This window comes from Zosterops lateralis (genome assembly GCF_965231275.1).
Source record: "Zosterops lateralis genome assembly, chromosome: 23".
In the NCBI taxonomy this organism is placed as follows: domain Eukaryota; kingdom Metazoa; phylum Chordata; class Aves; order Passeriformes; family Zosteropidae; genus Zosterops; species Zosterops lateralis.
The window spans coordinates 126,290-138,830 of record NC_139783.1 but is presented as its reverse complement, the minus strand read 5'-3'; the positions used below and the strand labels follow the sequence as shown (position 1 = coordinate 138,830).

The 12,541-nt window shown below is 40.5% G+C and overlaps 1 protein-coding gene across 1 annotated transcript; it reads left to right on the top strand.

Annotated features, from left to right (window-relative positions):
• The first annotated feature begins 771 nt into the window (after positions 1–771).
• On the top strand, positions 772–12,514 carry NAPA (NSF attachment protein alpha). Its single transcript, XM_083877231.1, has 10 exons — positions 772–847; positions 2,443–2,559; positions 4,726–4,772; positions 5,899–5,976; positions 7,152–7,207; positions 8,537–8,621; positions 10,189–10,293; positions 10,781–10,849; positions 11,336–11,386; positions 12,073–12,514. Exons 1-10 carry the CDS (start codon positions 829–831, stop codon positions 12,172–12,174), a joined length of 729 nt encoding a protein of 242 aa, XP_083733357.1. The 5' UTR covers positions 772–828; the 3' UTR covers positions 12,175–12,514.
• Positions 12,515–12,541: the final 27 nt, after the last annotated feature.

The window sequence follows — 12,541 nt, the reverse complement described above, 5'->3', positions numbered from 1 at the left end:
TTACCAAAAAGTCCCAAGAATTCTCTCAAAATTCCCCCAAAAATCCCCAAAATCCCCTGAAAATCCCCAAATTCCCCCCAAGATCCCCAAATTTTTCCCAAATCCCCAAAATTCCCTAAAAATCCCCCAAATTTCCCCCCAAAATCTCTCAAAATCCCCAGAAATCCCCAAATTCTACCAGAACCCCCAGAATTCTCCTGAATATCCCCAAAATTCCCCCCAAACCCCCCAAAAAATCCCCCCAAATTCCCCCCAAAATCCTCAAAATTCCCGAAACTCCCCTGAAAATCCCCAAATTTCCCCTGAACAATCCCCAAATCCCCCCAAATTTCCCCAAAAATTCCTCAAAATTCCCCCAAAATCCCCCAAAAATTCCTCAAAATTCCCCCACAAAATCCCCCCAAATTCCCCCAAAAATTCCCCCAAATTTCCTCTAAAAATTCCCCCAAAATCCCCAAAATTCCCCCAAGTCCCCCCCAAAATTCCTCCAAAAATTCCCTCAAAATCGCTAAAAATTGTTCCAAAAATCCCCAAAAATTCTTCCAAAAAAATCCTCGAAATTCCCCCCAAAATCCCCCCAAAAATTCCTCAAAATCCCCAAAAAATCCCCTGAAAATCCCCAAATTCCTCCAAAAATTCCCCCCAAAATCCCCAAAATTCCTCCATATATCCACAAAAATTACTCTAAAAATCCCCAAAAAATCCCCAAATCCCAAAAATCCCCCCCAAATCTCCAAAATTCCCCTAAAATCTGTGTTTTCCCCCAGGGGCTCGTCCCGTCTGGAGGAGGCCTGCGAGCTTTTCTCCCGCGCCGCCAACCTCTTCAAGATGGCCAAGAACTGGAGCCGTGAGCACCCAAAAATCCCCAAAATTCCCCCAAATTCCCCTTTTTCCAGCAGCTGGAAAAATCCCCCGGGGCTGGGGGTCACAAAAACCTGAAATTCCCACAAAAAAATCCCGATTTTTGGGCAAATTATTAAAAAAATCTGATTTTTTTTTTTTCATTTTTTTGGCTGTTTTGGGGGGTTTTTTTCTGCTGGGAATCTCAGACTAAAAAAAATCGGATTTTTTTCCCCCTTTTTTAGTTGTTTTGGGGTTTTTTTTTTCTGTTTGGGATCTCAGAAATTCCCGTTTTTCCACTCTGGGAATTTTTAAAATATTCTTGAGCACCTGGAGGTCCCAAAAAAATCCCAAATTCCCCCCTAAAAAAATCCCAAATTCCCCCTAAAAAAATCCCAAATTATCCACCTAAAAAATCCCAAATTCCCCCCTAAAAAATCCCAAATTCCCCCTAAAAAAACCCCAAATTCTCCCCTAAAAAATCCCAAATTTTGGTGACACCCCAAAGAATTTGGGATATTTTTTTTTCCTGATTTTTCCAGCCCTTTTTGGGCAATAAATCCCATAAATAATTATAAATAAATTGAATTTTTTTTAAAATTTTTTAGAGGCTGGAGCTGCATTTTCTCACTCAGCAATCCCCTGAATAAATCCCTTACATAAATCCCCATAAATAGCTATAAATAACTATTAAAAAATATAAATGAATTGAATTTTTATTGATTTTTTGGAGGCTGGAGCTGCTTTTTCTCTCTCAGCAATCCCACGAATAAATCCCTTAAATAAATCCCATAATTCCCATAAATAAATATCATAAATATTATAAATAAATTGATTTTTTTATTGATTTTTCGGAGGCTGGGGCTGCCTTTTTTCACTCAGCAATCCCACAAATAAATCAAATAAATAAACCCCATAAATTCCAATAATAAACCCCATCAATAAACAGTATAAATACCATTAATAAATTGAATTTTTATTGATTTTTTAGAGGCTGGAGCTGCATTTTCTCACTCAGCAATCCCATGAATAAATCCCTTAAATAAACCCCCATAAATAACTATAAATAATTATAAATAAATTGAATTTTTATTGATTTTTTAGGGGCTGGGGCTGTCTTTTCTCACTCAGCAATCCCATCAATAAATCCGATAAATAAATCCCATAAACTCCAATAATAAACCCCATCAATAAACCCCATGAATAACTATAAATAAATTTAATTTTTCCCATTTTTCAGAGGCCGGAGCTGCCTTTTCCCTCTGAGCAATCTCATGAATAAATCCCTTTAATAAATCCTCATAAATAATTATAAATAAATTGAATTTTCCCATTTTTCCAGGGGCTGGGGCTGCATTTTCTCACTCAGCAATCCCCTCAATCCCATTGAAAAAATCCATAAATAAATCCTAACAATAAATCCCATCAATAAACCCAATAAATATCTATAAATAAATGGAATTTTTATTATTTTTCAGAGGCTGGAGCAGCCTTTTCCCGCTCGGCCCAGCTTCACCTGCAGCTGCAGGACAAACCCCATAAATAAACCCCATAAATAACTGTAAATAACCATTAATAAATGGAATTTTTATTATTTTTCAGAGGCTGGAGCAGCGTTTTCCCGCTCGGCCCAGCTGCACCTGCAGCTGCAGGACAAACACGACGCCGCCATGAACTTCGTGGACGCCGGAAACGCCTTTAAAAAAGCTGATCCTCAAGGTGAGGGAATTTGGGGATTTTTGGGGAATTTTGGGGGATTTTTGGGAATTTTTTGGGGTTTTTTTTGGGAATTTTTTTTTTTTTTTTAAATTTTTTTTTTTTTTTTTTTTTTTTGATTTTTTTTTGATTTTTTTGGGATTTTTTTGAATTTTTTGAGGGATTTTTGGGGATTTTTTTGGGGGAACTTTTTGGGGATTTTTTTTTTTTCTGTTTTATTGGGGATTTTTATGGGGGATTTTTATGGGGGATTTTTTGGGGCTTTTTTTTGGGGATTTTTTTGGGATTTTTGGGGATTTTTTGGGGATTTTTGGGGATTTTTTTGGGGGATTTTTTGGGGCTTTTTTGGGAGGACTTTTGGGGATTTTTTGGGGAATTTTTGGTATTTTTTTGGGATTTTTTGGGGATTTTTTGGGGATTTTTTGGGATTTTTTTGGGGATTTTTTGGGGATTTTTGGGGGGATTTTTGGGGGGATTTTTGGGGGGATTTTTTGGGGGGATTTTTTTGGGTTTTTTGGGGGGATTTTTTTGGGGGATTTTTTGGGGAATTTTTGGGGGGATTTTTTTTGAATTTTTTGAGGATTTTTTTGGGGATTTTTTTTGGGATTTTTGGGGATTTTTTTGGGGTTTTTTTTGGGGAATTTTTAAAATCCCTTTAAATCCTATGAAAATTCTTTTAAATCCCATCAAAATCCCTTAAAATCCATTTAAATTGTATTAAATCCCCCTAAAATCCTCTTAAAATTCCCCTAAAAATCCCAAAAATTCCCCTAAAAATCCCAAAATTCTCCCTAAAATCCCCAAACCCCCAAAATGCCCCAATTTTTGCTGTTTTTCCCCGGGGGGTTTTTGTGCTGCCCCCGGAATTCCGGCTCTGGGCAGATGGGCCCGGAATTCCCGCAGGGTTTGGGCAGAATTCCCGGATTTTTGGGCTCAAATCCCAATTTTCTGGGCAGAATTCCCTTTTTTTTTGGCAAAATTCCCTTTTTTGTGGGCAAAATTCCCTTTTTTTTGGGCAAAAATCCTGTTTTTTTGGGGGGGAATTTCTGCAGTTTTTGGGCAAAATTCCCATATTTTTTTGGGCAGAATTTTTGGGATTTTTGGACAAAATTTTGAGTTTTTTTGGGTAGAATTTTGGGGTTTTTTGGGGCAGAATTTTTGGAGTTTCAGGTTCTGACACAAAAGATTTTTGGGTCCAAACCCAAAGTTCCTTTAAAATCCCCCCAAAAATTCCCAAAATTTCCCTGAAAAATCTCCAAAATTCCCCAAATTTCCCCAAAATTTGCCAAAAAGTCCCAGAATTCCCTCAAAAATCCCCAAAATTGTCCTGAAAATCCTAAAAATCCCCTGAAAATCCCAAAATCCCCCAAATCCCAAAATTCCCCAAAAATTCTTCCAAAAATCCCCCAAATTCCCCTGAAAATCCCCCAAATTCCCCAAAATCCACAAAATTCCCCCCAAAATCCCAGAAATTCCCTGAAATTACCCCCAAAATCCCCCAAAAATCCCCCAAATTCCCCAAAATCCCCAAAAATTCTTCCAAAAATCCCCCAAATCCCCCTGAAAATCCCCCAAATTCCCCAAAATATCCCCCAAATTCCCCAAAATATCCCCACAATCCACAAAATTCCCCCCAAAATTCCCCGAAATTCCCCAAAATTTTGGGGTTTTATTCCGAGGATTTTGGGGTTTTATCTCGGGGATTTTGGAGTTTGATTTCGGGGAATTTCGAGGTTTTATCCTGAGGAATTTTGGGGTTTAATCTCAGGGATTTTGGGGTTTTATTCCCGGGAATTTTGGGGTTTTTTTCCCGAGGATTTTGGGGTTTTATTTCGGGAATTTTGGGGTTTGATCTCAGGGATTTTGGGGCATCAAATCCTGAATTTTTGGGGTTTTTTAATCCTGGAAAATTTCAGGGTCTGATCCCAAAGATTTTGGGTTTTTTTCCCGAGGATTTTGGGTTTTTATTTCTGAGAATTTTGGGTTTTTATTTCTGAGGATTTTGGGGTTTTATTTCTGAGGATTTTGGGGTTTTATGTCGGGAATTTTGGGTTTTTTCCCCGAGGATTTTGGGGTTTGATCCCAAAGATTTTGGGGTTTTATCTCGGGAATTTTGGGGTTTTATTCCCAGGATTTTTTCCCATTCCTGTTGTTTTTTCCCATTTCCAGAGGCCGTGAACTGCCTGCTCAGGGCCATCGAGATCTACACGGACATGGTGGGACTTTTTTGGGATTTGGGACATTTGGGGTTTGGATTTGGGGCTTTTTTCTCATTCCTGGGGCTGTTCCTGCTCCCCTGGGATTATTCCCATTTTTCCCTGGGATTATTCCACTTTTTCCCTGAAATATTCCCATTTTTTTGTGGAATTTTCCCATTTTCCTCCAGAATTTTCCCATTTTCCTCCAGAATTTTCCCATTTTCCATGGAATTTTCCCATTTTCCAATGGAATTTTCCCATTTTTCTTCCAGAATTTTCCCATTTTCCCACTGAACACGTTCCCGTTTTCCACAGAATTTTTTCCACAAAATATCCCCATTTTCCCATGGAATAATTCCCAATTTTTTTTTTTTTTAGAATTTTCCCATTTTTCCATGGAATTTTCACCTGAATTTTTCCCATTTTTCCCTGAATTTTTCCCATTTTTCCCTGAATTTTTCCCATTTTTCCCCTGAATTTTTTCCCATTTTTTGCACAAACTCTTTCCCCCGTTTTCCTCCAGAATTTTCCGATTTTCCCCCAAAATATCCCTGGTTTTCTTACAGAATTTTTTTCCCTGAGTTTTCCCCATTTTTCCCCCTAAATTTCCCCCATTTTTCTGTGGAATTTTCCCTTTTTTTTCCCCTGAATTTTCCCATTTTTCCCTGGAATTTTCCCATTTTTCTCTCAATTTACTCCATTTTTCCCTGGAATTCTCATTTTTCTGTGACATTTTCCCATTTTCCCCTGAATTTTCCCTGGAATAATCCCATTTTTCCTTGGAATTTTCCCATTTTCCCCTGGATTTCCCCCATTTCCCCATGGAATAATCCCATTTTCCCCCTGAATTTTCCAATTTTCCTGTAGAGTTTTCCCATTTTTTTTTCCCCCTGAATTTTCCCATTTTCCCCATGGAATAATGTCATTTTTCCCTGGAATAATCCCATTTTTCTGTGGAATAATCCCATTTTTCCCTAAAATTTCCCATTTTTCTGTGGAATTTTCCCATTTTTCTGTGACATTTTCCCATTTTCCCCTGAATTTTCCCATTTCCCTATGGAATAATGTCATTTTCCTATAGAATTTCCCCATTTTTCTGTGGAATTTTCCCATTTTTCCCCTGAATTCCCCCATTTCTCCCCAGGGCCGTTTCACCATCGCGGCCAAGCACCACGTGGGCATCGCCGAGATCTACGAGAGCGACTTGCTGGACGTGGAGAAGGTGGGGAAAAATGAAATGTCCTGAAAATCCTGGGAAATCGGGAAGAAAAGGAGGAGTTCGGGGATTTTTCTGGGAATTTTTGGGATTTTTTTGGGGGATTTTTTAAAAATTATTTTTCTGCGATTTTTTTTTTTTTTTTTTCATTTTTCCAGGATTTTTCTGGAAATTTCTGGGATTTTTCTGGGATTTTCTTTTTTTCTTTTCTTTTTTTTTTTTTTTTTTTTTTAGTATTATTTTTTATTTTTTATTTTTATTTACTTTTTAATTATTTTTCCAGGTGTTTTTTTTTAGGGAATTTTTGAGGTTTTTTTCTGGGATTTGGAGGATTTTTCCAGGATTTATTTATTTTATTTTTCTGAGATTTTTTGGGGGGATTTTTCTGGAATTTTGGGGAATTTTTTTTTAATTTTTCTGGAACTTTTTGGGGGATTTTTTTGGGGATTTTTCTGGAATTTTTGGGGAATTTTCTGGAATTTTGGGGGATTTTTTTGGGATTTTTCTGTAATTTTTTGGGGATTTTTGGGGGGATTTTTCTGGAACTTTTGGGGATTTTTTGGGGGGGATTTTTCTGGAATTTTGGGGAAATGTTTTGGGATTTTTCTGGAACTTTTAGGGAATTTTTTAGGGATTTTTTTCCTGGGATTCTCTGGTGTTTTTCCCGGATATTTTTGGGATTTCTCTGGGAATCCCTCCCGGCCCAGCAGATGGAGCGGGGGCGGAATCCGGGAACAGAATCCAGGAAAAAAAAAACAGGAAAAAAATCCTGGAAAAGAAATCCAAGAAAAAAAAATCCTGGAACAAAAATCCAAATTAAAAAAAATCCTGTAAAAAAATTCAATTAAAAAAAAAAATCCCAGAAAAATCCCCAGGAATGAGGGAAGGGACCCTGGGACACCAAACTCGGGAATTTCAGGAATTTTCCCTTTTTTTGGGTCTTTTCACCCGTTTTTCCAGGACCTGATCCCATTTTTCCCAGATTTTCCCAATTTTTGATCCATTTTTTCCCAGATTTCCCCAATTTTTTCCCCATTTTGCCCAGATTTTGATTTTTCCAGAGATTTCCTGGGGTCTAATCCCGGGTTTTTCCCGGTTTTCCAGGCTCTAATCCCGTTTTTTTCCCGTTTTTTCCCGTTTTTTCCCGTTTTTTCCCGTTTTTTCCCCGTTTCTCTCCCCAGGCCGTGGCGCACTACGAGCAGGCGGCCGATTACTACAAGGGGGAGGAATCCACCAGGTACCCGATGGATCCCGAAAAAAAACACAGAAAAACAAATCCAAAAAAAAAATCCCCCCAAAAATAGAAAAAATTCCTCCAAAATTGAAAAAAATTAAAAAAAAATCCCCCCAAAAAATCTCAAAAAAATCCCAAAAAATAATAATAATAAAAAAATCCCCCAAAAAATCCCCCCCAAAAATCCCAAAAAAATTCCCCCCAAAATCGAAAAAAGTCCAAAAAAAATTCCCCCCAAAAAAATCTCAAAAAAATCCCCCCAAATCGAAAAAAATCCAAAAAAAATCCCCAAAAAAACCAGAAAAAATCCCCCAAAAAATCCAAAAAAATCCTGCCAAAATCCAAAAAAAATCCCACAAAAAATCCCCCCCAAAAATCCCAAAAAAATCCCCCAAAAAATCCCCCAAAAAATCCCAAAAAATAAAAAAAAAAACCAAAAAAAATTCCCCAAAAATAATAAAAAAAATCCCCCCAAAAATCCTCCCCAAAAATGCCAAAAAAAAAAAAAAATCCAAAACAAATCCCAAAAAAATCCGGAAAAAAATCCCCAAAAATCGAAAAAAAAATCCCAAAAAATCCCCCCAAAATCCCAAAACCACCCCCCAAAAAATCCCCCCAAAAAATCCCCCCAAAAAATCCCCAAAAATCGAAAAGAATCCCCAAAAAATCCCAATAAAATAAAATAAAAAAAAACAATCTCCCCAAAATCCAAAAAAATCCCCAAAAACTCTCCCCAAAAAATCCCCAAAAATCAAAAAAAAAAATTTTAAAAAAAGTGAGTTTTTTTGGGGATTTTTCTTTGGGGGGGGGGGGCATTTTTGTGGGGTTTTTTGGGGGGATTTTTTTGGGGATTTTTTTGGGGATTTTTTTGGGATTTTTGGGATTTGTGGTTTCGCAGATTCCGGGCTGGATTTGAGGGTTTTTTTGGGGTGGAAATTTGTGGGATTTTGGTGGGAATTTGGGGGATTTTTGGGATCAGGGAGGTTTGGGTGGGATTTTTGGGATTTGGATCTTTTTTAATGGGATTTTTGGGGTTTTGGGTGGAATTTTTGTGGGATTTGGGGTTTTTATGGCCGGGATTTTCTGGATTTGGTGTTTTTTGGCTGGAATTTCTGGGATTTTGGTGGGAATTTGGGGGATTTTTGTGGGATTTGGGGTTTTTATGGCCGGGATTTTCGGGATTTGGGGTTTTTTGGCTGGAATTTCTGGGATTTTGGTGGGAATTTGGGGGATTTTTGTGGGATTTGGGGTTTTTATGGCCGGGATTTTCGGGATTTGGGGTTTTTTTGTGGATTCTGCCCTGGGGGTCACCCGGAATCCCCAATTTTCCAGCTCAGCCAACAAGTGCCTGCTGAAGGTGGCGGCGTTTGCGGCGCAGCTCGAGCAGTTCCCGCGGGCCATCGACATCTACGAGCAGGTCTGCCCTTGGTCCTCCTCCTTTTCCTCCTTTTTCTGCTTTTTCCTGATTTTTCCTTCATTTCCCTCCTTTTCCTGATTTTTTTCTAATTTTTTTTCTGATTTTTTCCCTAATTTTTATGATTTTTAATTTTTTTTTCCTGATTTTTTATCTTTTTTTTCCTAATTTTTTATCTAATTTTTTTCTTATTTTTCTGATTTTTTTGTTTCTTTTCCTGATTATTTTATCTTGCTTTTTCTGATTTTTTAATCTTATTTTTCTGATTTTTTTTCCTGATTTTTTATCTTCTTTTTCTGAGTTTTTATATGTTTTTCCTGATTTTTTAATCTTATTTTTCGGATTTTTTTTCCCAAAATTTTCTTGCTTTTCCCCCCTCGTTTTCCTGATTTTTTTTTTTTTTTTTTCTGTTTTTTTTTTTTTTTTTCATAATTTTCCTGCTTTATTTCTTCTTTTTTGTGCTTTTTTATAATTTTTCTGCTTTATTCCCTTTTTTTCTGCATTTTAATTTTTTTTTTTTGCTTTATTCCCTCTTTTTTTTCTGCTTTTTTCCCTCATTTTCCTGGAACACCCGGGTTTGGTTCCCTGAAATCCCAGGATCCCCTGTAACTCCTGAATTCCCTGGAATTCTGGGGTGGATCCTCTGGAATTTTTGGGTTTCCCTGGAATTTTGGGGATTTCTCTGGAATTTTTGGGATCCCCTTGAGAATTCTGGGATTCCCTGGGATTTTTTTGATCCCCCGGGATTTTTGGGATCCCTCGGAATTTTTGGGGTCCTCTGGAATTTTGGGGACTTTGGGATCCCCTGGGAATTTGGGGATTTCTCGGGGAATTTTTGGGCTCCCCTGAGATTTTTGGGGTTTTGGGTTCCTGGGGAATTTTGGGATCCCCCAGGACTTTTGGGACCCCCCGGGATTTTTTGGGATCTCCAGGAATTTTTGGGCTCCCCTGGGAATTTTTGGGAACCCCTGGAACTCTGAGGTGGTTCCCTTTGGGATTTTTGGCCTCCCCAGGATTTTGGGATCCCCCTGGAATTTCTGGGATTTTTGGATCCCCTGGAATTTTTGGGATCCCCTGGGAATTTTGGGCTTCCCTGGGAATTTTTGGGATCTCTGGGAATTTTTGATCCCCCAGGATTTTTTGGGATCCTCTGGAATCTTGGGGATTTTTGGGCTCCCCTGGAATTTTTAGAATCTCCTGGGATTTTTAGAATCCCCCAGAAATCTTGGGCTCCCTGGGGATTTTTGGGCTCCCGTGAGATTTCTGGGATTTTGGGCTCCCCTGGAACTCTGGGATGGATTCCCTGGAATTTCTGGGATTTTTGGGCTCCCCTGGGTTATTTGAGATTTTGGGATCCCCTGGAATTTCTGGAATTTTTGGGCTCCCCTGGAATTTTTGGTATTTTGGGCTCCCCTGGGATACTCTGGGATGGATCCCTGGTGATTTTGGGGATTTTTGGGCTCCCCTGGAATCCTGAGATCCCTGTGGATTTTTTGAGATTTTTGAGATTTTTGGGATTTTGGGAATTTTTGAATTTTGGGCTCCCCTGGTCTCTTGTCTCCCCTTCCAGGTGGGGGCGGTGGCCATGGACAGCCCCCTCCTCAAATACAGCGCCAAGGAGCATTTCTTCAGGGCTGCCCTGTGCCACTTCTGCGTGGACATGCTCAACGCCAAGGTAACTAATTATCTGGGGTTAATTAGTGATTGGGAATGTGGGAATTGGGATTGGAAATGGGAATTTCCCATTTTCCCATCCCCACATTCTCATTCCCATTTCCCATTTTTCCATTCCCTTTTTTCCCCCATTTTTCCCCCATTTTTCCCCCATTTTTCCCCCATTTTTCCCCCATTTTTCCATTCCCTTTTTTTCCCCATTTTTTCCCCATTTTTCCCCCATTTTTCCCCCATTTTTCCCCCATTTTTTCCCCATTTTTCCCCCATTTTTTCCCCATTTTTTCCCCATTTTTTCCCCATTTTTTCCCAATTTTTTTCCCATTTATTTCCCCATTTTTTCCCATTTTCCCCATTTTTTTCCCATTTTTTTCCCAAATTTTTCCCAAATTTTCCCCAATTTTTTCCCCATTTTTTCCCAATTTTTTCCCCATTTTTTTCCCCATTTTTTCCCCATTTTTCCCCATTTTTTCCCCATTTTTTCCCCCCAGCTGGCCGTACAGAAATACGAGGAGATGTTCCCGGCCTTCTCCGACTCCCGGGAGTGCAAACTGCTCAAGGTCAGCCTGGGGGGTCTCTGGGGGGTCCCTGGGGAGTCTCTGGGGGTCCCTGGGGGTCTCAGGGGGTCTCTGGGAGGGTCTCAGGGGGGTCTCTGAGGGGTCTCAGGGGGGTCTCTGGGGGGTCCCTGGGGGTCCCAGGGGGGTCTCAGGGGTCTCAGGGGTCTCAGGGGTCCCTTGGGGGTCTCTGGGGGTCTCAGGGGGGTCTCTGGGGGGTCCCGGGGGGTCTCAGGGGTCTCAGGGGTCCCTGGGGAGTCTCAGGGGTCTCGGGGGGGTCTCTGGGAGGGTCTCAGGGGGGTCTCTGGGGGTCTCAGGGGTCTCGGGGAGGTCTCAGGGGTCCCTGGGGGGTCTCAGGGGGGTCTCTGGGGGTCCCTGGGGGGTCTCAGGGGTCCCTAGGGGGTCTCTGGGGGTCCCTGGGGGGTCTCAGGGGTCTCGGGGGGGGGTCCCTGGGGGGGGTCTCAGGGGTCTCCTCTGTCTCCCCCTCCCCAGAAGTTGCTCGAGGCTCACGAGGAGCAGAACGTCGACGCCTTCACCGACGCCGTACGTGGGGAACCCCAAATTTACCCAAAATTCACCCAAAATCTGCCCCAAATCCACCTGAAATTCACCCCAAATTTACTCCAAATCCAGCCCAAAAGTCACCCAAAACGTGCCCCAAATCTGCCCCAAATTCACCCAAAATCTGCCTCAAATCCAGCCCAGAATTCACCTCAAAATTCACCCCGAATCTGCCCTGAATTCACCCAAAATGTGCCCCAAAATTCGCCCCAAATTTACTCCAAATTCACCCCAAAATCTGCCCCAAATTCATCCAAAATCTGCCCCAAATCCAGCCCAAAACTCACTTCAGATTTACTTCAAATTCTCCCCCAAATTCTCCCAAAATCTGCCCCAAATTCTCCCAAAATTTACTCCAAATTCACCCCAAACTGGACCCAAATTCCCCCAAATCTTCACCCAACCCCCCTAAAATTACCAATCTTCCCCAAATTCCCAAATTTCCCCCAAAATTTCCCCCAATTTTCCACAAAATTCCTAATTTTCCCCCAAAATCCCCAATCTTCCCCAAAATTCTCAATTCTTCCTCCAGAATTCTCATATTTTCCCCCCAAATTCTCAAATTTCTCCCAATTTTCCCCCCAAAATTCCCAATTTTTCCCCCCAAACCCTCAAAATTCCCCTGAAATCCCCAAAATTCCCCCAAATCTCCCTGAATTCCCCCCCAGGTGAAGGAGTTTGACTCCATCTCCCGCCTGGACCAGTGGCTGACGTCGCTGCTGCTGCGGATCAAGAGGAGCATCCCCGGGGAGGAGCAGGACCTGCGCTGAAAAATCCCAAATTTATCCCAAAATAATCCAGATTTATCCGAAAAAATCCAAATTTATACAGTGTCCCCGGGGAGGAGCAGGATTTGGGCTGAAAAAACACAAAAAACACCACAAAAATACCCAAAATAGCCCCAAAATAATCCAAAAATATAGAAAAAAATTCAATATTCCTGGGGAGGAGCAGCACCTGTGTTAAAAAAACCCAAAAAACCCCAAAATATCCCCAAATAATCCAAATTTATATGAAAAAATAAAATGTCCCCAGGGAGGAGCAGGACCTGCGCTGAAAAATCCCAAAAATAATCTAAATTTATCTGAATTTATCCAAAAAAATCCGAATTTATACAGTGTCCCCGGGGAGGAGCAG